Genomic DNA, 25,666 nt, shown 5'->3' on the forward strand with positions numbered 1-25,666 from the left:
CTGAGAGAATACATGCTCGGGTGGATGGTCTTGGGGAATAATAGAATGCCCATCTAATCTCAGCCACGTCACTTATTAGCAGTGTGATCTCGGGCAAATTTCCTTCTCTCTTAGCCTCACCCTTTTTATAAAATGATAGAGCTTGGACTACTGGACCTTAGGGGTCTCCTTTCCAGTCCCAGTATTTGATTTTGTGTCCTTGTCTGGGTAATTGTGGGTAGAGAAGAGGGTGGGGGCTGTCTTTCCTGTTCCATCTCCCTTTTGGAGGGTCCTAAAATACATGACCACAGTAAAGACAGAAATCCTGCGATGAAGAAACTAGCTTAACTTTAATAAAAGTCTGTCATGTATTTGAATTTGGAGCCTTTCTCCCTCCCCCAGGGTATCTATTTAATATCTCGTTTGAAGCTGTAGACAGCCGATGTGGAGCTCTGTAATACTTTCTCCTGGGTGACTTCACTGAGCCCATTAGCTCTCTCAGCTTGGGCACAGCAGCTCAGAGAGAAGCCTCCTAAGATGGGATCCACCTGTAACATGCCCAGGTGCCTATGGTACTGATCCAACCAGTAACCTATGTGAGTCTGAAACCTGTGCTATGAGCAGTGAGTAGGAGCTGTTTCCACAATCCATGAACAGTTCTTGGGAGACACCATCCCTGCCCGTCTCAGGGCTCTAGGACATCCGAGCTGCTTACTGGAGCCTGGGCATGTTCTTGCATCTGACTGGGCTCCTGCCATGGCACTAGGCCAAAGGCAGGACTAGGGATCTGTATGTGAGAGACACTGAGGGCAAGGCCAAAGCGCTGCTGCCAGAGACTTGACATACCTGGGGATCTCACCCAGGCTTTTACCATTTGATGAGAACATTAAGGAGGCAATGGAAAACTGAAAAATGACCTCCATTTCCAGTGTGGGTGCAGGCAGAGCTGGGTGGGTAGGGAGATCTACTCGTGGGAAGACTCAGAAACTGAGTGAGGTCACAGGTTCAGAAGCAACACTTCTGTTTCCGTGACACAGATGGGAAAACCAAGCCCTTAAGAAATGCTGCTGAAGGCATGAAAAGACAAGAGGCAAGGAGATTGCTTCTGTTTGCATTAGACCCTTTGGTAGAGAGAAAGGGAAAGCTTCCACATATGCCATTCCCAGGGCAGGGATAGTTCAGTGTGGAGCAGGCCCCTGTCGGCTAGTGCCTTCCTCTCTCTGCTGCGGAGACCCTTGGGACCCCAGTTCTTGGGCTGCTCCTCAGTCCCACAGGCAGGAGCTTGCATCTCAAGTTGCTTCTCTCTAGGTTCAGGTAACTGGCCAAACCTGGATTACATCCTCACAGGCAAAGGGAGGGTGGTAGCAAAAGAAAATAAATGTTTTCTTGACTTTCTATGGACAGTAGGGACTGAACAGGAGGGAAGTGTGACCATGCCAAAGTCTCCCCTGAGTATATTCAGGAGAAGAAAGGCTGCCGATTCAGTGAATCCTTGATTCTGGTATAAACACATAATGGGAATTAAGTAATTCAGAATGCCTGTCTAAGAAACAGCTTCTGGGGCTGTGGCCCTGGCAACTGGGAGGACCCAGTTCTGCCAGCCAGCATCCCATAGCAGCCAGCAGGCAGCAGAATCTTCCCTGGAGAGACGTATGGTGCCACTCATCCCAGAGCAGTTCTCATCTCTCCAGGATCCTTCAGGTTACTGGAACTGGGACCTGGCCGATCAGGGGCATTTGGTGAGAGCAGGGCTCACCCCAGGTAGAATATACCACACTCTGTCTTGCCTTGACCTCATTCAGATACATATTAGTAAAGCATAAATCATTACGGTATATTTTTAAAACAAGACCAAAGGGCTTAGTGAGACATATTTTACCTGGCATCACACCCTCAATGGGCCATTTCTTTACTACCTAATGCTTTTATAACCACTTTCTTAATCGAAGAAAACAACACAAAAGCCCCACATTCTTTACAAAATCCCTTTGGTAGGCAAAGCTCTTGCCTTTGGCCTCAACCTGGCTTCTCAGTAACTGTCAAGCTCTTGCCCACTTCCAGCTACCCCGCCCCAAGTTCCTGGGCACTTGGCCTCCTGTCACCGACTCTCTGTGACTCTGGCTCTAAGAAAGACAGTCCCCATCACATGTATCCACTCACTTGTAGAAGGCTTGGTTCTCGATTCCACATTTCCAGAGGTGCTTACACGCTTCAGGAGTTGGAGCAAAATATGTAAGAATAATTTTCTTTTCCTGCAAAAAATTCCACATTGATATGGCTGAGTGTGGATGGAGAAGCAAAGGGTGAAGTAGGCGAGGACCCTGACCCCAGAGCTGTTAGAGGCCCTGGCAGCTGGCTAGTTAGAGGGGAGGGCCTGTGGGACCCACTGAGGCAGAGCTCAGTTAAGTGCATCACATCATAGTTGGCAAGTCCAATCAGGGTAAGTCTCAGCTGGCACAAAAGTGGCACAAATTGAACCAGGAGAGCTCTTGGTGAGAAAGTTGCCCTTGCCTCTGGAATTCCCATATACACGAAAGAAAAAGAGCCTTCCTTTGCATTTCCTGGAGGTAAAGATCTCTTGAGTGGAAGCTCTGGGTGTCAATAGCATCCCTGAGGAAGTCCTGTGCTCCAGGGCCTTCCCGCTCCTTCATATTGTACCTCCAGGTCCTGACCTTGGTCTTGGCTTAGTATGTGGGTAGCTTGGCTCTACTGGGGTCCCTCAAGCTTGGCTCTGGCCACCAGGAAGCATCCCATCACCCCAGCCCTCCTTGAAGAGAAGGAAGCCAGCACTCACCTCTTTCTGACTTACGTATAAATAGAAAGTCTTTCCTTCAAATTTCAGCTTGGTCACCTCATTCCTAGAAGCACAAAGATAGTGCCTGTCACCTCATTGTGGGCTGCTTGTTCACAGCTAAATCTTGTAGATGCACAGCCCACCCCAACTGGAAGGGGCTCCAGGCACAGACACAATTTTAGCCAAAATCAGAACTGAAACAAGACAGCAGCGCAGTGGCCTTAGAGAATGTTGTTGAAACAGTTCAATCCACAGTTTTCTGGTCAATCACACTATAGTAATAGGGTGACAGGAGGATTTCGGGCTTATCAACAGTGGCTGTAAAAGGGAAACATTTGCATGGAAAGTGAGTCTAGGTAGAGTATCTGGGGTCATTTCAGGATTGGGTTCATAACACAGGTGCATTATCTGGATGGGACTGTCAAACGTAAGATGCCACAGGTAGCTGATGAGGCCAAAGTTCAAGATACAGCAAATAATGAGAAACAATGCAACCAGGTTCTGAGGGAGTTGAGTCTTTCAGGTGACTGTGCCACTGGATGGAAAATGCAGTTTAATGCAGACAAATATCAAACAATCTCAGGGAGCGGGGCAGGGCAACATACCAAAGAGAGAGAACAGATTACATGGAACAGTCATGCAGCGTACTGACCAGGAAAGGGGCTTAGGGGTTATTGTAGAAAAATCCTTGAAGCCACCAGCCCAGTGAATGGCTGCAGTAAAAGAGGCAAACAGGATACTGGGGTACATCACCCGTGGGACAGACACAAATCAGAAGAAGTGACATGGTTACTGTACATGGCACGGCCTAGACCTCACCTCCACATCCACCTCCTGCTCTCAGCCTTGGTTACATTTGCAAAATGGAAAAACTACTGGGTCTTAGGTGAATGTCCCTGAGAGCCATGGAACTAGGGCTCAGCACTGGTTGCTCCTCACTTCCCTTCTATCTGCCCAACATAGCTGCCCTCTGGAGTCTCTCAGCCCTCTCCATGTCACTGGAGGCCCCATTTTTCAACCCAACTGGGACCCCCAAGGCGGTCTTGTCATGCACATTCACCTCCACTTGGCTGCTGCTTTTTTTTGTAATTTCTAAGGAGATTTCCTTCATCTCCTAGGAAATAGTAGAAAGGTAGTGAGAATCATGTACACAACTTACTGCTGGAAAAAGTTCAGGGGACAGAGGAAAATCACTTGTTCTCCATGCTCCTGAAAATCATGGCTGGGTCAGGATGAGATTTCACAACTTCTGACCACCAGTTCTGAGCTAACACAAGTCACATGGTATTCCTTCCCTGTTTGATTCCCTCTCAAACTCCCTCTCAATCAACCACCAATCTCATACACACACAATACAATAATGCCAATTGGTTAATATATAGACAAGCACACAGATCACCTAGGTTCCAACAAGCAAGCTAGGAAAGTAAGGAGTTTTATTTTGAGAGTGAGATTGGGTTTACATCTATTATTACAGAGTTGACACATGGTGAAGAGGAGACTTCCAGAAGAAGTGGTGTATGAGAGAAGCCGTGGAAAGAAAAGTGTCTGTGAGAACCAAGAGCCATCATGGTTTCTGGAGGGGTGGGTATAATTTAGGGACTGCAGATGTCTGTGACAGGTGTGTCCTACTTGTTTCTAGCCAAACATTCCCTCTGACAGGGACCTCACCCAACAGCTACTCTGGTTGGAATGTGGATCTGGGCCCTCTAAGGAATATCAAATAGCCCAGATGTATCCAGGCAGCAGAGACCCCGCACTAGGAGGGCTGAGGCCTGATCCTGCTCATTGCCTTTTTCTGAAAAGCATTTTGTTGGACAGGAGATTGCAAATCCTCACATCTTTACCCAGAGAGCACAGTGAAGTGGGCCGACTTGAGGATGCCTAGGAAACAGGTATGTTGGGGTGTATTCTGGTAACTCCAGGGCAGCAGCTGCCTTGTGGCATGGCTGTTGTCCTGGGGAGTCGAGTTTCCTGTCCTGTGTGAGGAGCAGTTTCACCAGCACTCTGGCTGACTATCATAATGCCCTCCTTCACAAAATCAAGGTGGGCTGGAAAGGCGGTATCTGTCCTCAAGCTCAAACTCAGTGGGGGAGCTGAAGAGGGCACAGCGGGATAGATGGTCTGCAGTGTCCCCAGCAGAACGCTGACTAGGAAGCAACTGTACTCAAGATTCCTCATGAGCTCTCCTGGAGAAGACAGACCAAACAGACTTCCCCCCACTGAGCTCTGCTGGACCAAGGGAAGCCACTTATCTAAGCCCCTAGGAGGAGCTGGCCAGCTTAGACTTGGCAGTCTGAGGCCCAGGAAGGTACAGAAATCACAAGAGCTTAGTAGAATATGCAAAATGTTTTGATGACGCTGACAGATGTTTGTATGGGCTGGCCAGCTAAAGGGTCTCCAGGAAAGCCAAATGTCAATCAACAAACCAGAGTCTGCCCAGAGGCATGCAGCAGAACAGACCCCAGATAAAACAGAGAGGGGCAGGAGAGGAAGCAGCTCAGAGTAGCTGCAGCTGAGGCAGTGGCTCTTGCCTGTTAGATGGGAGTGGAGAAGGGAGGGAAGGAAGAAAGAGTGGGAATATGACTCCTGGAAGCTGAGGACACTTAAATGCCCAAGAGGGATAGGAGTGAGATGGCAGCAACTGAGCTTTTGCAGACACGATGCCCACAGGGAGGGCTGGTCTGAGGAGGGTGTTTTGCCAAAGTAGCAAGGGACTTATATCTGCCCCAGAGGTCACTGTCTGTGAGCCCCTCCCTTGTTAGTAGAGCAGGTAAGGGCACTAAGCCATCCACAGAGATGCTCCAGAACAGCCGGCTCAACAGGGCTAACTATGACCCTCAGTGGGTGACGGCCCCAAGGATTCAGTTCTCACAGGAACTTTGCTCCGCTAACACTGGCTCCAGCCCCAGGCCTCTCACCCTCCCCAGAAATCAAACCTCTGTATCCCTTTTCCTTTCTGGAGAGGCTGTTGGCTCTCAGGGACACCCCTTTAGAAGAACAGGATCCCTAGGAAGAGACCACTCCCTTCGTCAGTTACCACCATCAACACAAGGCTTTGGAGAGGGCTCTGAACCAGAACTGCCCAATCACAGACAAAGGACACGGGAACCGTCGCCCCTCCCCAGTTGGTGAGATATAAAGAGCCTATTTTGGAAATGAAGATGCTCACCATTTAATGAAGTGGACCCTCTTGTTTCCTTGAAGAACAACAAACCCAAAAGGAGTGAAGGCCAGAAATGCAGCATTTCCTGACACGTCCTGCAACACAGAAAGACTTCTCATCAGGTGATGCAGGCACAGAGGTGAAAGGGTAAGAAACACAGCTGTTCATAGGTGATGCAGGGTTAATACTTGGCAGTAGGTCACAGAGGGAAAAGCATATCATCTGGAATCACAAGACCATAGTTTGAGTCTCAGCCTTGCCACTTGCCAGCCGCATGACTACAGGCAAGTTACTTGCTGAGCCTCAGTGTCCTGATCTGTAAGTTGTAGGTTATAATGATACCAACCTTAGAAGGTTGCTGTGAACATCCAAAGAGAATGGCAACACCTCATGCATTGCTGATGGGGTTGTTAAATGGTACAGTCACTTTGAGAAAGAGTTTGAAAGTCATTTAAATTGTTAAAAATAGAGTTACCATATGACCCAGCAATTCCACTCCTCAGTATGTGCTCAGAGATTTAAAAATGCATGTCCACACAGAAACTGGTACATGTATGTTAATAGCAGCAGTATGTGTTAAGAGCTAAACAGCAGAAACAACCCAATCCATTTTCCAGTGTAAAGTTTCCATTAACTGATAAATGAATAAACAAGTAGTATCATGATACAGTAGAATCTTATTCACCGGTAAAAAGGGATGAAGGACTGATAGACGCTACAACACAGGCGAACCTTGAAAACATTATGCCAAGTGAAAGAAGCCAGTCACAAAAAATCAGGTTGTGATCTTTTAACCCTGTGAATATACTAAAAACCACTGAATTGTACACTTTAAAAGGGCACATATCACCAGGAGCAGTGGCTCGTGCTTATAATCCCAGCACTTTGGGAGGCCGAGGCAGGTGGATCATCTGAGGTCAGGAGTTCGAGACCAGCCTGGCCAACATGGTGAAACCCCATCTCTACTAAAAAGACAAACATTAGCCAGGCGTGGTGATGCGTGCCTGTAATCCCAGCTACTCAGGAGGCTGAGACAGGAGAATTGCTTGAACCCAGGAGGTGGAGGTTGCAGTGAGCCAAGATTGTACCACCACACTCCAGCCTGGGTGACGGAGTGAGAATCCATCTCAAAAAAACAAAACAAACGAAAAAACAAAAAAACAAAAACATTTTATGATATGTGAATTATATCTTAAAAGGCTGTTATTAAAGAGTGGGGGAGTTGTTATCCACTTTCATAATAGTCCTATAACACTGGGCCCCTCAGGAAAGTTTAGTTGAAGAAAAAAACAAGAAGCAACTGGCAAAATAGAACAGTTGCCATCAGCCCTGAGGTGCCTGAACCAACAGAGAGGGCCTCCTGGTCACTGGCACCATCAGTCAGTAAACACCAGGCTTGAGGCTCTGTTGAACATAGTGGGGAGCGGGCGGAGCAGAAGCTGTAGGTCTCGCTTCCTCACGTGCGAAAGTGAGCTCCCTGAGGACTAGGCTGGGTGGAGGATTTTGCCCCCCCAGAGGGGCTTCCTTTGTGACAAGGGCGTCAGGTGAGATTTGGCACCGTCAGGCTGCATGAATGGTGATGGAGAGGGTGTAAGTGTGTTGAGGTGACCAGAAACTTATGCTGTGATGCTGGTCAAATGTGCCTGCAGGAGAGTCTTCTGGGCCACAGCTCAGGTGGTGCCATGGAGTTAGGGCCAGACACCGGGCGTGAGGCATGGGTGTGGGGGCTGAGGCTGCTGGGCCAGGTCAGCCTGAGGTTTGGCTCTCCCGGCCTCTCTGCTTTCAGGGCTCACCTCCCTGACACAGATTCTCAGCCTGATTGGTCCCAAGAACAGTGGGGCCTCTGCAGGGCCTCATGAGTCCTGCCTCAAGAAGCAGTCCAGTTTTGCCTTAAAACTATCTCTCAGAGTCAGGGTTACAAGTATGAGCATCTGGGTCCAGGGAATAAACTAAGTGTATGTTTGGCAAACATTTGCAATTAATGTATTGTTGTTATTATCCTTTCCTCAGGGTCTGTCATGATCCAGACACTTGGCTACAAGCACAATGTCATGGGCAGAACAAAAAGCTGTTTAAAAATAACTGGAATGCAGACACTATGAAGCCACAGGGCTGATTTTCCTCCTGCTTATAATCAGTGCCTGGTGGTGGTTATTAATATCTGAGTACCAGGCACTACACACAAACACTGTTCCTGTCAGGAGGCACCAGGGCTAATCTGGCAGGCTTGGCAGAGGTATGGGTCAGGGAAGGGTGGCCTTGAGGTAAGAATGACTGGGAGAGGTTGGGGAGGGAGGAAGCCTGCCTGTTCTGTCTCTTCTGCTCACTGTGCAAGCAGGACCCGGGGAAGTCCTACAACTGCAGGCTTAGAAAGAAAGAGACTGGGAGTGGAGACCTTATTGTGTGAATGGTGGTATAGAAAGGGTCTGCAGAAAATGTTGAGCAGATGAAGGTGTTAGACAGTGGGGTGGGTCAGAGGGGCCAGTCTGGCTGCAGTGGGGAACGTCCGTATGTGCGTAAAAATGAGAGGGGAGGCAGAGGGGAGGCAGAGGCACGGAAGGGGTCATAATGCTCGCTGAGATAAAGGAAAGGCCTAGGAAGGAGAGGTGGAGGGATGGAAATGAAGCCTTGGGCCTGCAGGAGGCTACTGGACAGCTTGAAATAACGGAAAGAAGTAGGGAAGGGAGTTGGGAGGGAAGGCAGGGGAGGGAGGCAGCGGAGGGCCCCCCTCTGCTTCTTCCACTCTGGCTCATATGGGCAGTGACAGGCAGAAGAGCACCCCCACTAGAACCACAGTGGTGCGGGCTCTGGGTCAAACCGCTCGGGTCCAGGTCCAGTTCTGCCACTCATTGTGTGGCTGTGGCCAGGTCCTTAATTTCTCCATGGTCAGACTCCTTGTCTTAGAATGAGGGTTGATCGTGTTACCTACCTCATAGGTTATGTTTAGGAGGCACCTCACAAATGCTAGTGGCCATGTTTTTTGTTTGTTTTAGAGACAAGGTCTCACCATATGGCCAAGGTGGGTCTTGAACTCCTGGGCTCAAGTGATCCACCCACCTCAGCCTCCCAAAGTGCTGGCATTACAGACATGAGCCACCACACCCGGCCTGTGTTTGTTGTTATTATAGCTGCTACTAGTTAGCTGAGTTTGTTGAACTTAATACAAATCCTTTTGTAAAATCTAACATTTTACTATTTTTCCTGATGTTGACAGATTTAAATTTTGCTAGTTAGGAAACGAAAATGTGGGAAGTTAGAATGAAAAAAGGAGAAGTAATTCACTGTTAGGGAACCATGGAAGAGTGGGGTGATCCATGAATCTGAAGTGAGAATGGGAAGGGAACAGAGGCCATGACACAGGCAGAGATCCGCCAGAGTCCTCTCAGTGACCTGTGTCCCTCTGCAGAGCAAAGGGAATACACAGTCCCACAAGATGGGTGGTGCTGGCCAGGTTGCCCTGCATCCTGCAGATACCTCAGAGCTGGCCTCTGAGTGAAGGCAGGTGTTAGAGTTAGAGGAGCACAGCCTCTCCTAACCAGACTGGCTGCTTTAGAGCAGAGAGCTGGGAATAAACCCCAATGAAAATGAGATGCCACATCATTTCATAAGCAATAATAGCACCTTGAACAATCCCAATTGTTCCCAATCTCATATGAAGAGAGCAGTTCTCCAAACTGCTTCAAATGCAATAGATGCAGATGAAGGCCACCGCAAGACCCTGACACCCGGTATCCGCAGGGGTAGATGACAGCTGGGATGTTTGCAACTTGCCTCTGGCACATGAGGCTCAGCAATCAGTGTGGAAGGGACTCGAATTACAGTGAGAAATCTCACATCTGTACTGGCATGAAAATACAAGCAGGCAGCCACACTGACACCTTCCCTGGAACTTCTCCAGATTCTTCTATCTGATTTGTCATTCTTGTTGTGAGCCTGCCGTTGGAGTTTGTGTGCAAAATAACAAGTTGCATGACAAAAAGAGGAGGGAATGAGGACAAGGTGAGAAGTGAAGACTCAACAGTTGCCTGTTCTTCAGATCTCCCATTTTATCAAGCTGGATTCTCTTTCTTCTCTGTCCCCTTCCCATCCCTATGAAATCAGTGCCCACAGGACTGAGCCATTAATGGAGTCGGGAGGTGGAAAACAAACTAGGGTCCTGATAGCTATGCCGTGGATATCGCCAGCTACACTCTGCAGCAGGTAACAGTCGAAATAATCTAGTTCACTTCTTCAGTTGTGAGTTTAAAAAAAATTGTTTTCAATTTCTCATCCTTGTGAAAAGAGCTTCTGTCTCAGTTTAGGACCCCAGCTCTCCTCCTTCTTTCCTCTGTGACTTCACTTCTCCAAACCTCAGTTTCCTCATTTGCTAAATAAGGACAATAATATATACCTGGAGAAATACTACTTCCATCTGATTTTAGGGAGATAGACCAAATATCTTACTGCTAGGACGTGGCCAACGGTATTCTCCTTGGAGAGGGGATGAACATGTATTCCTTGTCATTCATGTGTTTACATGGCCCCCGCCATCAAACTTCACCTGTGTCAGTCAACACCAGCAAAGTTCACCCTAAGATGATCACTCTGCCCAGGAAAGGATTCTTGGAAATCAAAGCATTGACTGGTTCAGAAGCAGGAACATCTGGCCACCATTTCTAGTCCCCACCAGTTCCACTTCCAGATTCAAAGTAGCCTTCTGTCTCCTGCCACCCTAGAGGACACACTGGGTGTGACTGAGTAGGCAACACAGCATTCTTGGTTGTTAGGCCTCTAGGGTCATACTGTCCCCTCTCTGGGCCATGACTCAAACTAATTCAGTTTTGATGAATGAAGCCACTATTTCTTATAAAACCCTCTGGAAGATGATTCCACATGCTGTACCAGATATGCCCATTTCTGAAAGAGCTCACAGTTGGGAAGCTGAAGTCAGTCATGAAAATCACCCAGTCTGAATATACTACACTTAAACTTGGCCACAATAAACTAGAATGGAAATGAAGAGGAGAAGGAGGAGGAGGAGGAGGCACCCTGTAAGAGATTTGGTGTTACTCCGTGACAGCTCAGAAAGGAATCCCTGGTGGAAACTGCACCAGGTGGCTTTGGTGAAGTTCTTCATTTCAGCAGTAAATCTAACACCCTACCTGCCACACAGCCAAGAGGGGCCCACCCAAGGGTGGGACAGCCATCATTGATCCTTCTTGTTCTGTTTCTCAGAAGTGAGGGGTGCTGGGCATGGTGGCTCACACCTGTAATCCCAGCACTTTGGGAGGCCGAGGCGGGCAGATCACCTGAGGTCAGGAGTTTGAGACAAGCCTGGCCAACATGGTGAAATTCCATCTCTACTAAAAATACAAAATTAGCTGGGCGTGGTAGTGTGCACCTGTAATCTCAGCTACTTGGGAGGCTGAGGCAGAAGAATCACTTGAACCCGGGAGGCAGAGGTTGCAGTGAGCTGAGATTACACCATTGCACTCCAGTCTGGGCAACAAGAGTGACACTCCATCTCAAAAAAAAAAAAAGTGAGGGGCAACTCGTCAAGATGGGGGATGGGGTTCTTCTTTAGAGAGCTGGCTAGGTGGCTGGATTATGAAAGTAATGATTCCATTTTAAGGGCAGAGGGACAGTGTAATTTTATTTTTGTGGTTGATCTAACCTAGATCCTGTTGAAATCAATTTTATCCTGGTCTATACAAAGCAGACATAAAGACACTGGTGAACTTACATTAAATTTTTATAGGATGATGATATGGTTTGGCTCTGTGTCCCCACCCAAATCTGATGTGGAATTTTAATCCCCATGTGACAGGGGAGGGACCTGGTGGGAGGTGATTGGACCATGGGGCAGTTTCCCCATGCTGTTCTCATGATAGTGAGGGAGTTCTCACAAGATCTGATGGTTTAAAAGTGTGGCATCTCCCCCCTCATTCTCTCTTTCCTGCTGCCATGTAAGACATGCCTTGCTTCCCCTTCCGCTATGATTGTAAGTTTCCTGAGGCCTCCCTAGCCATGCGGAACTATGAGTCAATTAAACCTCTTTTCTTTATAAATTACTCAGTCTCAGGTAGTTCTTTATAGCAGTGTGAAAATGGACTAAGACAGATGATATCAATAATCTTGTAGGTCAGTGTCCTTTCTGTGTCAGAATTGGCAATGAGTTGTGCTTAGTTCCTAAATTCCATCTCTCCAGAAGGAAGACCATGAATAATAATTGAAAAAGCACAGCACTGAGACTCAGATAACCCTGGGTTCGAGCCTCAGTATTGTGTTACCCAGTACCTTTGGGCATTACTGTGTTACCCAGTACCTTTGGGCATGTTAGTTGGTTCCTTAGAGGGGACTTATCTCCCTCATATCCCTTCTTGTCTGCATCTTCAGAGGCTCAGTATTATTATCTTAAAATAAGGACAAGAATATCTTCTTAGCAGGATGTTGTAAAGATTCAATGAGATAATGTACAAAGCTGGCACAGACAGACCCTCAATAAATGGTATCTTCAAGACTCTTAACAACAAGGCTGGGCATCTGTAACAGGCCTAACTACTCCATGAACCGTAACAGGACATCTCCATAAGTTGGGCCCAGGAGGCCAAAGTACAGTGCTGCAGGAGACCCAGGCCAAACCACCAGTCTCAGGGCTACCTGGATGGAACAAGATGGTGGCTCCTGAAGTTGGAGTGCTGTCAGGGCCAGGGAACAGATATAGCAATGGACTGCCAGTGGTTTGCTTCATTCTCCTCCTCCAGCAGCTGTAGGCTTGGGCTGCTGGGGCTCCCGCCAGGAGTTGAGGGCTGAGGGTCAAGGCAGAAAATGCAGGACAGCCTTGTCCTGCACTTTTGGAATTTGGGTATTAGCTAATAGAGCTCTCTGGCTGTCCCATCCAGCATTTGTAGAATCTCCTCTTCCTGGTCCCAGGGCCAGACAAGGACATTCTGGGCAGAAGGAAACCATCAGTGTGCACAGGAAGAACAGCAGCTTCTTAATCAGTCCAGGGGACAGAGCCTAAGCTAGAGCGTTGTTCTGCTCTCATTTAATTATCAAAATGATTCCTCTTCTGTCCTCCCTAGGGCTGCATGCCCCAGATTCCCTGGGCCCAATAATTGCCTCTCTGTTAATAGAAATCATCAGTATTTATTACACCAAGTGTGCCAGCTTATTTCAGCTCTTCTTGTAGCAGCATTAAGGCGAGCACTTGATAGCATATCACTAAAGTGACTCCACTTAATAACAAGAGTAAAGGCCCCTAAACTGTTCTCTTTGCTGGGAGAGCTGAGGAATCATGGCCAGAGCCTAATGAGAGGAGCTGAGGGGCTATGTGTGGGGTCTGCAATAGGGCCCTGACATGGCCCTGGGTGAGGAAGAGGCACAGGGCTCAGGAACAAGGGACCTGAGCACTCCCCCAACAGAAGTCTCCTGGGGGGTTTCTGTTTTTCCATAGGGTACATAACAACGGGTAGTGACTTGAGTTCAAATTCTTGCTCTACTGCTGAGGGCTTGTGAATTTTGGCCTCCTGGAATGCCAGTCTTCTTATCTATAAAACAGGGAGAATAACATCTACCTCCCAGGGCTGGTGTGAGGATTAAATGAGAACATAATGTGAAAAGACTCCACTGAGGCCGCCATGGGAGGCATACCACAAACATCTCTTCTTCCCTCCCTCCCTCTTTCCTTCCAGGAGTTGATGCTATGGGATTGAGATGGCATGACATAAGTGACTGGGTGGCAACAGTGCCTGGTATGAATGCTGGTTCCTCCCTGCAGCCTCTTCAGCCTCTCTGCGTCCAATGATGGACAAACTCAGTGCTCGGGCTCACTGTCTGCCCATCTCTGTGTCTTTTCAACTCTGCTCAGGGACCCGTCTCTGAAGAGGTAGGTGCTATGTGTGGCCTCAAGGGGACTGGGCAGGTTTGGGGTCAAACGCAGAGGTAACCTGGCCCTTTCTGATGAACATATCTTCAGGCAGCCGTCTTTAAGGTCCTAGAGTGACTCAGCAGTTCAGGGAGCAGTTATTGAACACAGACTGTGTACTTTCAAGTGAGGCTCAGAGAAGCTCCCAAAGGCCCCAGTAAACAGGGGATGGGAACCAGAGCCCAGGGCCAGCTTATCCAAAGCTCTCTTCACTCCTGTGTGGGTGCCCTGCTAACAGTATTGGAGCAATTTATGGAGGGGTTTTAACTGCATCTGTTACACAGAGGGCATTGTTTGGAAGTTTTGCTAATGTGTAAATATCCAAATGTCGATTCTCTGGTATAACAGGCATGAATGTGTTTTCTGACAGTGTGGCCCCAAGAACACAGGGGTTACTTTGCAGCAGGCTGTGCTAGTGGATAGGGAACTGTGGGGTAGGGAAGATGACCAGGGTTTCTGAATATCAGGATGTTCTCAAGGTTCATAACTCCTAGGCAAGAATAAATCACCATCTTCTCACCAAGGGACCAAAGGACACTGCTTTGTCCCTATGTCACTGTGCTCATTCATTCCTGTTTTTTTTTTTTTTGAGACAGAGTCTCGCTCTGTCACCCAGGCTGGAGTGCAATGGCGTGATCTCAGCTCACTGCAACCTCCACTTCCCGAGTTCATGCGATTCTCCTGCCTCAGCCTCTTGAGTAGCTGGGATTACAGTCATGTGTCACCATGTCTGGCTAGCTTTTTATATTTTTAGTAGAGACAGGGTTTCATCATGTTGTCCAGGCTGATCTTGAACTCCTGACCTTGTGATCCGCCCACCTTGGCCTCCCAAAGTGCTGGGATTACAGGTGTGAGCCACTGCGCCCGGCATTCCTATTCGTTATGCGCTATACACTGTGTCTTCAAAAATTCATATGTTGACATTGTAACCCTCAGTACCTCAGAATGTGACCTTCTTTGAAGACAGGATCTTTACAGAGGTAATTAAGTTAAACTGAGGTCATTAGGATGGGCCCTAATCCAATATGACTGGTGTCTTTGGAGAAATCTGGACAGAGACATGTACAGAGGGAAGAAAGCGTGAAGACACAGGCAGATGACAGCCATCCACAGGCCAAGGAGAGGGGCCTGGAAAGGATCCTTTTCTCAAAGCCCACAGGAGGAACCAACCCTGCTGACACCTTATCTCAGATCTCCAGCCTCCAGAACTGTGAGACAATAGACTTCTGTTCTTTAAGCCACCCAGTCTGTGATACTTGTTACAGAAACCCTAGGAACTAATATACTATTCTTTTAATTTTTGCTTGAAGCTTAGTATCCCCTCTCCAGTTAGGAAGAAAAGGTTGATGTCTTCCTGTTCCTGGCTGATACTGCTTCCTTCAGATCAGCTTGCCAGTTGGTTTTACTGGTGATACTGGACCCTCTCCAGTAATGGAAAGAGAGAGGCAGAAATGTGGAGAAACTGAGGTAGAGACCAGGAGTGTCAAAGCAACAGGGACAGGAGGTAACGTGAAGGGCCACAGCCACAGAGAGAGACTGGAAGGGGCCATGGGTCTGCACAGGCCTCGGCAGTGACTGGCTGCCCCCGCTCATCTCCAAAATGCCAGATGTGCGTGAGTAATTACAGAGGTTTTCTCTGGGCAGCCTCCCCGGCTGGTTCTCATCTATCCCTCACAGGCGCATAATGGCATTAAATGTGACTCCACTGCAGTTCCGTGCAGTGACTTATGCCACTGCAGTCAATAAAACCCACTCTCGGAAAGAAACTAGATTACAGGTCAGGAAAGGGTGGGCAGGCGCTGAGCCGCCTCTGATCGTTCTCTGTGGGGGGCCTTCCATATCCCTCCTCTCTTCATTTCTACCAAATTACCCATTGCGGGGCCCTAGCTTTGGATTTGTTATTTAGATTGACTTTGCCTCGGTTCCTCTGACATTGATGTGGCACCACAAAATTATGTAGCATGGGATCCAGAGGAGTTTTCAAAGCAGGCATTTTCTCTGATATCTCACTGAAAGTGCCAGCCATGTAAACGTTGAAGGGGGCCTCTGAGTGCAGGCATGGGGGCTCTTGCTCCTGATGCCTTCTAGAGGAGGAAAGGTCATGCAGTCTCCAACCAGGGGGTCTTACCTTACATGGGTGAGGATCCACTCCATATGTTTCCAATGTCTGTGCTTTTCTTAAGAAGTTCAGCTCTGATGTTGCTGGTGTTTGACCACTGGAATAAAGAAGATGAGATGATTTCAAGGTGTCTTGTTCCCACAGGTTCCCCTGAGGTAAACTCTCTATGAAGATGTGCTTAGGATGAGCCACACATCTCAATTTGTCTAGGGTGTGCTCCCTGCTTGGTTCTAGGACCAACTTCATAGACTCCTGCTAGAGTCTCTGACTGTCTTCAAACGTTTTCAGAGTGAGGCAGGCTACATAATGAATTACTTGGGCTGAGTGTAAACAATGGGGAGTGGTGGGGACTGTGGCAGCACCACCTTAACTCTGAGATTCTCATCACTGAGAATGCAGGGCCCACTACTTGGGAGGCTGAGGTGGGAGGTGGGAGGATTGCTTGAGCCCAGGAGTGCGAGGTTTCAGTGAGCTATGGTCACAGCCCTACACTCCACCCTGAGTGACAGAATGAGACCCTGTCTCAAAAAAAAAAAAAAAAAAAAGAATGCAAGGCTTAGCTAGATATTGTGATTTTAAAAGAAAAGTCAGAGATACTGATTTTTATGTGGTATTTCACAATTTAAAATACTATGGGGTAAAACAAAATACATCTGTAGGCTGGAGGCAGGTCATAGGCTTCTCATATGTGATCTGTTCTAGACTGAAATATAAAGAAGGGGCTCATATAGCTTGCTGGTGCCACCCAGCCCTCTTCCTTTGCCAAAAGGAAACACAGGAAATTAGGGTGAGGAGAGGCAGGAGACAGTGCTGAGCTCCCATGCTCCACAACAGCTGTCTGTCCATAGGGTGATGACCAGGAAAACGAAAGATGCTGAAAAAGGCAGAGATCAGCTCCGGCTCCAGGCCATCTGAAGGGGCCTTTGGCATCACCCCTTCCCACTGCCTCTTTAGCAGGTGTGTTGATGGGCTCATTGCAGACCCAGTGGCAGAATAACCATCAGGCTCTTGCCTGGGTCCAGAGCCCTGCAAAGCAGATACACTTCTACAGCTACAGGTTTGGCTTCAGTGAGGAGGGGTGGGCAGCTTGTGAAGTCAACATCTCTGATGGCTGGTGGACAGGACTGCACGTTGCTCGTTTCTAAGCTTATCATTTGCCTCAGGTGATATGGCCAGGCAGGAAGATAAGCTGACCCCAGGCCAGATTCCCCCTAGTGTCCCTCTGGAGAGGCATTAGTCAGGCAGCACCTTTATGTGCCAGCCTCTGTGCTACTTGCTGGAAAATATATGAAGAAACACAGTATACAGTCTGTGCTCTCAAAAGCCCATATCACAGTTGCATAAAGGAAGCATGGACGTATTTTTACATTATGAAGACGAGGCAGGACCTGTGGAAAAAGTACCTGTGGAAGGGGGTATTACTGTGAATAAAGACTTCTGCATCCACTAGTGTACCTGAGGCACAGGGAAGGTAAGTTAGGAAAATATCTGTGTGGCAAGCAAAGGGCTGGCTAGAGCACAGCTTCCCTTTCCAGGGAGTGTCCTCTGTCTGCAGGGGGAGTGGGCCCTGTGGGCTCCATTTACCCTTGGAGTTGGCCCAAACCTCCAGGGTCCTCAAAGCGGGCATCATTTCCTGGGGGATCCCCTGCTTTGAACTAGGTTTCTGGAGGGCTGTCCCTACTATTCTGATGTCTCCTAAAGCCCTCCAGGCAGTTCCAGCACATCCCTGATCTCTTTGAAGGAACCATGAGGCCCCTGCCCCCAACACCACAGGCCCGTGTTTATTCTGATTTTTACCACAAGGGGTCGCTATTCCCTAACAGAGTGACTTGAGGAGCCATGGGGTCCTGCACCTGGGAAGGCACACCCAGGGAGAGGGGCGGGAAGCATCTAAGATTCCATTTGTTCGGTGTCGCCATTCCGCTGGGAGGGTCAGGAACCCCTCCTGCCACAAAGCATGGGCAGAGGGGTCTGTTTACAAAGGCTAAGGAGGCTTTGGGTTATATTTGTTGGTAAAATCATTGAGTGAAGGGTTTCTGGGGGGCCTGTGGTTGGGGAAGGAACAAGTTGAAGCTTAGTATTAGCATTAGAAATATCCAGCTCTGCTCCCTGTTGCCAGGCATAGTCTTTCCTCGGAACAGTAGATACACAAACCTTTTAAAATATTTTTTTAAAGCTGTAATGTATTATAATGACAACATAACTTTTTTTTATTTTTAATTTTTTGAGACAGGGTCTCGCTCTGTGGCCCAGGCTGGCATGCAGTGGTGCAATTCCAGCTCACTGCAACCTCCACCTCCCGGGTTCAAGTAATTCTCATGCCTCAGACTCCTGAGTAGCTGGGATACAAGCGTGTGCCACCACATCTGGCTTTTTTATTTATTTACTTTCATTTTTAGTAGAGACAGGGTTTTCGCCATGTTGCCCAGGCTGGTCTCGAACTTCTGACCTCAGGTGATCTGCCCTCCTCCGCCTCCCAAAGTGCTGGGATTACAGGTGTGAGCCACTGCGCTTGGCCAACACTGCATTCTATATCCCTTTTTTCCTCATAGTTTGTCAGTTTGGGGAATCTGTGCCGTAACCAAATGGAGCCCAAACACCCTATTGTTGCTTTTTAAAATCAGGCTTTGTAGAAAATCCTACTTCATGTGGGTGAAAGGCTGCATTAATGCTGTTTTATGGTATTCAGCATATTCTGGGCAAAGTAAGAGAAGCTGAGAAAGATGAGGCTCCAAACTTGAAGCCACGTCTCCTCCACTTCTCTCTGTGCAAAGTCGGGGACTCCAGGTAGGGTATGGGGGGGGCCTGAGTTAGGCGGGGCTGAGGACATACTTCTGAACCAGAGTGCTCCCAAGGCACCCTCAGCATTTATGAATCAGCCCTGCGCACTCCATCCTCCACTGAGAAGCCACCTGTCACACCGTCACAGACTAAGAGCAGAAGCCTGCCCTTTTTCACATCCTCACTCAACCTCTCCTTTTTTTTTTTTTTTTTTTTGAGATGGAGTCTCGCTCTGTCACCCAGGCTAGAATGCAATGGCGCAACCTCAGCTCACTGCAACCTCTGCCTCCTGGGTTCAAGCGATTCTCCCGCCTCAGCCTCCGGAGTAGTTGGGATTACAGGCACCTGCCATCATGCCTGGCTAATTTTTGTATTTTTAATAGAGATGGGTTTTCACCATGTTGGCCAGGCTGGTCTTGAACTCCTGGCCTCAGGTGATCCATCTGCCTCGACCTCCCAAAGTGCTGGGATTACAGCCGTAAGCCACCGCGCCTGGCCTTTTTCTTTCATCTTTTTTATCTTATGCAATTTCCTTTATCTTTTCCTTTTCCCCAGTTCATGCTTTCCTCTGTATCTTCATTAAATATCATAGTGAGGCAGACGCCTTTCAAAGGCCAATCCCTCTCTGTTTCCCCTATAACACAACTTCTCCCTTGTCTTTAAGCTTCAGGCTAAATCGCTTTTCTTGGAGAGGGAGCCTACAGGGCTTGTGGCTGTGACTTGTGCTGTCAGTGTATCACTGACAATGGTACATCCGCGGTCAGAAGGCTGGGGAGCATCACTCTGTGTCAGTAAACAGTCTGCGAGAACAGAAGACATGGCGTGGAGCCTGCGTGCTCAGGCTGTGGAGAAGCCACAGTGTTCTGGGCCTGATTAAGTGCCACGTACCTCAGTTCTGTCTTGTGAATCTCGGCAATTTTCCTTTCCAGCTTCTCTGAATGTTTAGGGAAAAACTGGAACTTGGAGCTGTAGCCTTCAGGGTGTTTCCCTGAGTCATAATCCCCAATCTCCGCTTTCAAAAGGAAGGTGGAAGAAAACAATTGTGGAGACAGGTAAATCATCATTGACAAAGCAACAAGAGATTAGCACACAGAGCAAAAGCCAAAATACACATCAGATTTATAAGAAACAGTGGATTCTGAGCACGGCTGTGGGCTGGGCAGAGGGCAGGCCCTTCAGGAGCATGTCCACCTTTGTTTTTCCAGGTGCACACATTGGGTTGGCATTCAAGTCTATGCAGAGAGACAGAGAGCTGACCTTGTGTTCTGAGGTCACCACAAGTAAATTTACAGTGAAAGAGCAGAGGCCTGCACTATGGTCCTCATCCATTCCGCCATGAGAAGATGGTCTGGGAGCAATGGTCTTTGTGGCAGCACAGGAAGTGGTGAGCTTGATCAGAAAGGGAGATCCTCTTGGGTCTCAGCCAGATCATAAGTCTAAATCCTAGTTTGAGGATGTTAGCAGGGACACAGTAAATTGATGAATGAGCTGCGATCCAAATTCAGAACTCAACCCTCAGTTCAAATCAAATCAAATTAATAAATTTGAATAAATATTAATTAAGGGCTGACCAGGTGCCAGGTTCCTTCGAGAGGCCTACAGAGTGGGAAGCCTGGCTGTAACTAGAAAGTATCGTTGAGTTCAGAAGCATCAAGTTCTTTTGTTTGTTTGTTTGTTTTTAGACGGAGTCTCACTCTGTAGCCCAGGCTGGAGTGCAGTGGTGCGATCTTGGCTCACTGCAAGCTCCGCCTCCTGGGTTCACGCCATTCTCCTGCCTCAGCCTCCCGAGTAGCTGGGACTACAGGTGCCCACCACCACGCCTGGCTAATTTTTTGTATTTTTAGTAGAGATGGGGTTTCACCATGTTAGCCAGGATGGTCTCGATCTCCTGACCTCGTGATCTGCCCGCCTTGGCCTCCCAAAGTGCTGGGATTACAGGCGTGAGCCACCGCGCCCGGCCGAGAAGCATCAAGTTCTAAGGCTCATTTCTCAAGTCCCTGCCAGGTGTGAGCCTTTCTCCTCCAGCTATTCAGAGAGAGTTTATCTCTAAACCTGGTAAGATCTCAGGGCAGTAAACTTTAGGAGGGCAGAAGACCCACGGTACTTTCCACACCCAGGTCAGAATCCAGCTTTTTCCACGTGAAGCTCTCCACAGGGAGGATGGTGGGTATGACAAAAGAAAGAGGAGGGGCCAGCTACTCTGTGGGTGCCCTTTTTCCTTCCCAGGTGAGAGCCACAACCACTTCAGATGTGAAGTCTTGAGGGAGGAGAAATATTAAGAGGAAAACGTGCCCTCCTCCCATGGCTGAATATTGTACTTGGGACTTGTACTTTTTCACTACAAACCTACTCACTGTATCTTCCAAATTACTTGGGAACTTCTACTGTTAGCAAGAGACCCAAGTCTGAAGTCTGGGGTGACCTTGAGCCTTGCAGTCTTTTTTCTTTTGAGACAGGGTCTCACTGTCATGCATGCTGGAGTGCAGTGGCATGATCATAGCTCACTGTAGCCTCGACCTCCTGGACTGAAGTGATCCGCCCACCTCAGCCTATAGCTGAGACTACAGGTGCACACCCCAGGCCTAGCTTTTTTTTTTTTTTGAGACAGAGTCTGGCTCTGTCACCAGGCTGGAGTGCAGTAGCGCGATCTCAGCTCACTGCAGACTCCGCCTCCCAGGTTGAAGCTTCCCAAGTAGCTGGGACTACAGGCACGTGCCACCACGCCCAGCTAATTTTTGTATTTTTAGGAGAGACGGGGTTTCACCATGTTGGCCAGGGTGGCTTCGATCTCTTGACCTCATGATCTGCCTGTCTCGGCCTCCCAAAGTTCTGGGGTTACAGGCGTGAGCCACCGTGCCAGGCCTAATTTTTAAATTTTTTGTAGAGATGGGGTTTCACTCTGTTGCCCAGGCTGGTCTCGAACTCCTGGGCTCAAGTGATCTTCCACCTCGGCCTTCCAAAGTGCTGGGATAACAGTTGTGAGCCACTGTGACTGGCCCAGAGTCATTTATATTGATTTTATTTAGAAAGTTCCAAATGGAAAACATCAATGTTGGATGTCAAGTACTTTTTTGAAGGAAAATGAATGATTGGGTAAAACTGTAGAAAAGACTAGAGTTTAAGACTCGACTTAGGTCAGGCCAGGCTTTCTCTTTAAAAATAAAAGGGGCACTCAGGAGTTCAAGATCAGCCTGGGCAATGTGGTGAAACCCCATCTCTACAAAAAAATTAAAAATTTAGTTGGGTGTGATGGTGCACACTTGTGGTTCCAGCTACTTGGGAGGCTGAGGTGGGAGGATCACTTGAACCCAGGAGGTGGAGGTTGCAGTGAGCTGAGATCACACCACTGCACTCTGGCCTAGGGGACAGAGCCAGATCCTGTCTCAAAAAAAAAAAAAAAAAAAAAAATTCAAAGGGGCATCTTTGGGTATCTCCCCATGGACTCCCCATGTAGGTGATTTTAAAAACAGGAGTCTCAGAAGTCAAAGTGGCAATGGGCTGAATTTTACATTCTTAACACAGGCAGCCAGCCGTGGTATTTCTATTGCCAGAAGGACTTTAGTTTCTTATTGGCAAGCAGTTTCCAGGTTCTCTTCACAAAGTTGCTTCCAGGATTTCCAACTAAGAGTTCAAATTCTTTTGGGGAAACTTCATGATTTTAGTGCTGTGGTCCAAAATGATCCAGTAGTAATGGCAGTTTCAGGCCTAGGGACTAAGAGGAATCTAGGAAGCGGCACTTAAGTGTCTCTGCATCTCAGGAGAAGGGGATGTGTGTGAAGAGTGCATATCTCTCCCACTGTTTTGCAAAAAAAGCCAATCTGGGCCTCAGCTGGGTAAGCCTCAACTCTTACTTATTAGCCTGTTAGGAAATGTGCTTGTTACTTGGAAACACTTTCAACTTTGAGCACACTGAACTAAAAGGTCTCTGAAATAGATACTAGAATTTTAAGATGCTTCATATCTCGGAGATTTGCCTGAGAGGATGGGGAAAAAAATCAAGTCTGATTACACTCCAGAGTCTCAGGGACTTTATCAACCAGGGGCCCAGGGCAAATCCCTAAAACAGAGTCAGAATGACTTTAAGGGGCTGGTAGTAAGATCTCAAGCGCAGTTTAGGGTTGAGTGTTCAGTGTTTTCTGGCTCTAGGAAATCCAAGCAAAATCCTCTAACTTGGCTGGGTGTGGTGGCTCACACCTGTAATACCAGCACTTCGGGAGGCTGAGGCAGGTGGATCACCTGAGGTCAGGGGTTCGAGACCAGCCTGGCCAACACGGTGAAACTCCATCTCTACTAAAAATACAAAAAAAAAATTAGCTGGGCATGGTGGTGGGCGCCTGCAGTCCCAGCTACTCAGGAGGCTGAGACAGAAGAATAGCTTGAACCTGGGGGGCAGAGGTTGCAGTGAGCCGAGATTGCACCACTGCACTCCAGACTAGGCCACAAAGCAAGACTCCATCTCAAAAAAAACAAAACAAAACAAACAAAAAAAACCTCTCTAACTTGAACTCTGCTTCAAGTTAGATACTGTTTGTTTGTTTGTTTATGTATTTATTTATTTGGAGATGGAGTCTTGGTCTGTTGCCCAGGCTGGAGTGCAGTGGTGCAATCTCGGCTCACTGCAACCGCCACCTCCTGGGTTCAAGCAATTCTTGCACCTCGGCCTCCCGACTAGCTGGGACTACAGGTGTGTGCCACCACACCAGCTAACTTTCGTATTTTTAGTAGAGACGGGGTTTCACCATGTTGGCCAGTCTGGTCTTGAACTCCTAACCTCAGGTGATCTGCCCACCTCGGCCTCCCAAAGTGCTAGGACTACAAGCGTGAGCCACAGCACCTGGCCTAGATAATGTTTAGATTCAAGAAGGAGTCATCAGTGGTAACTGAAAATAATGTAATCAGTACTTGGCATGAAAAGCAAACTTATCCTGTCAAAAGTCATTACCTTGAAGGATGTAAGCTGCTAACAAGGCAGCATCCGATGTTTTACAGAGGAGTCGGCCATGGTAGAGATCCCTTTTGATCTGCAGGAAGACTAAATACCTGGAGAGAAAACAGAGAATAAACTATAAAGGATTTCTTTGATTGCTTTAAAGATAGAAATATGTATTGTAAGCCTATCAAAATCTTTGTCAGGATACTTTTACTACATTAAAAAAAAATCCTAAAACATAATGTAGAACAAATACATTCTCCATTTCCCTGGAAACTCTTTCAGGTACTTTGCCCTGAATTGACTTGAGGTTCAGTTAAAAATATGCCAGTTTCCTCCTGTAGCTCAAGTCAGAAATGGCTGTTTCCTGGTAAAAGCATCACCCCACAGTGCTGAGCTTTGGAAGGAGCCAGCCCTAGTCGATCTGGTGCCGAAAAAGAAAACTATGCCATCAGAGACTGGCAAACTGGGCCTCTCTCCGCCTTGGATGCCAGCTGATGTTCCTTCTTAAGTAGAATGGTGGGTGAAGGAACTAGCCCAGGAAGAGTTCAGCCTCAACTTACCAAGAGAATCTGTCCATATGCGGAAACAGCCTGCAGTTACCGAGGTCAACCAGACCTTTGAAATGGAATAAAGTGTAAGAAGAGTGAGCCAAGATTGTGCTACTGCACTCTAGCCTGGGCAATCGGAGAGACCTTGTCTCAAAAAAAAAAAAAAAAAAAAAAAAAAAAAAATTGCAACAAGAGGCACTGGTGAAAGAAGCACACAAATGAAGCAGAAACCTGGGGCCAGCACCTCTTTAAATACAGAAAGCTGTTGCCTCAGGTGGAAGCAGGATATCAAAAACAAGAGCAAATAGTAGCTGACATGTATTGAGCACTTACGATCTGCCAGTCCAGGTGTTACACACTTTACATGCAATATCTTATTTAATTTTCACATGACACTTTGAGATAGGTACTGTTATTATCCCCATTATTCCAGATAGAGAAGCTGAGGCTTTAGTGATTTTCTCATGGACGTACAACTAAGTGAAAGAGCCAGGATTCAACTTCAGCACTGTGAGACCCCTAAACTTGGCTCTTCATCACTATGATATTCTGCCCTCCTTGCACTATAAATGCTTTGCAGTTTCACTAGTTGGATGGACCCTGTCACAGTGGAATGGAATTGATGACTTTCCATTTTGAAATGTCTTCACAAGGAGTGTGGTCTTTATTGCTCTTCTTAGAAGACCTGTAAGATTATAAGGAGCATCAGTCCCTTGAGTGGGTCACCTACCATGGTGGCTCCTTGGCCAGGGAGCATCTCTGGTGATTTAAAAATATTTCCACAGATTCTTTGATAATCCTAATTTCATGAGGTAGAGCTTAATTCCTTCTTTGAGTATGGCTTAGACTTGGTGACTCACTTCTATCAATAGAATAAAGCATGAGTGAGTGTCTGACTTCTGAGATCATAAAGTCATTGCAGCTTCCTCCTTGTTCTCTTGCCCTTGGATCACTCATTCTTCTTGAGGTTGCTTCAGCAGTCCTATAGAAAGGTCCATGTGGTGAGGAACTGGGGCCTTTGCCAACAGCCAGCAAGGAACTGAGGCTTTCGGCCAACAGCCATTTGAATGACCCATCATGGAAATGAAGTCCCCACCTCCAGTCAAGCCTGTGGATCACTGCAGCCCCAGCCAACCTCCTGACTGCAACCTCGTGATTGACCCTGAGCCAGAACCACCCAGCTAAGCTGCTCTTGAATTCCTGACCCATAGACACTCTGAGACAATTAAACGCTTGTTATTTTAACTTTTATGGTCCAGCATCCCTAGGGGAGTAATGAAAATGTAGTAAAATTCCTTTAAATTCGAACAGTCTGAACCAAAAAGAAATTGACCCCTCCCTGGACAGTTGGAGGTTTCCATTGTTTCTGTTTTTGGGCTGAAGAATGAAACAGAGGATTCCTTGTCCACTTGATCATGTAAAAATGCTCAAGAGGAAGAG

At 47.7% G+C, this 25,666-nt stretch overlaps 1 protein-coding gene across 10 annotated transcripts in view; it reads right to left on the bottom strand.

Annotated features, from left to right (window-relative positions):
- Positions 1-25,666, bottom strand: part of FRMD5 (FERM domain containing 5) — a 417,439-nt gene that overhangs the window by 15,259 nt on the left and 376,514 nt on the right. For 5 of the 10 annotated variants that reach the window (XM_063596611.1, XM_034938669.3, XM_034938668.3 and 2 more), the window contains 7 exons: positions 23,688-23,785; positions 19,634-19,757; positions 15,974-16,061; positions 5,946-6,034; positions 3,426-3,512; positions 2,774-2,837; positions 2,140-2,231 (listed from right to left, as the gene is read on the bottom strand). In XM_063596611.1, the coding sequence (XP_063452681.1) occupies positions 2,140-2,231; positions 2,774-2,837; positions 3,426-3,512; positions 5,946-6,034; positions 15,974-16,061; positions 19,634-19,757; positions 23,688-23,785 (642 nt within the window). Of the gene's footprint in view, positions 1-2,139; positions 2,232-2,773; positions 2,838-3,425; positions 3,513-5,945; positions 6,035-15,973; positions 16,062-19,633; positions 19,758-23,687; positions 23,786-25,666 lie in introns of those variants that run through there. The other 5 variants (XM_003814960.6, XM_008967837.5, XM_008967836.4 and 2 more) reach the window with 2 other exon arrangements.

This window comes from Pan paniscus, chromosome 16, assembly GCF_029289425.2.
Source record: "Pan paniscus chromosome 16, NHGRI_mPanPan1-v2.0_pri, whole genome shotgun sequence".
NCBI classification, from domain to species: domain Eukaryota; kingdom Metazoa; phylum Chordata; class Mammalia; order Primates; family Hominidae; genus Pan; species Pan paniscus.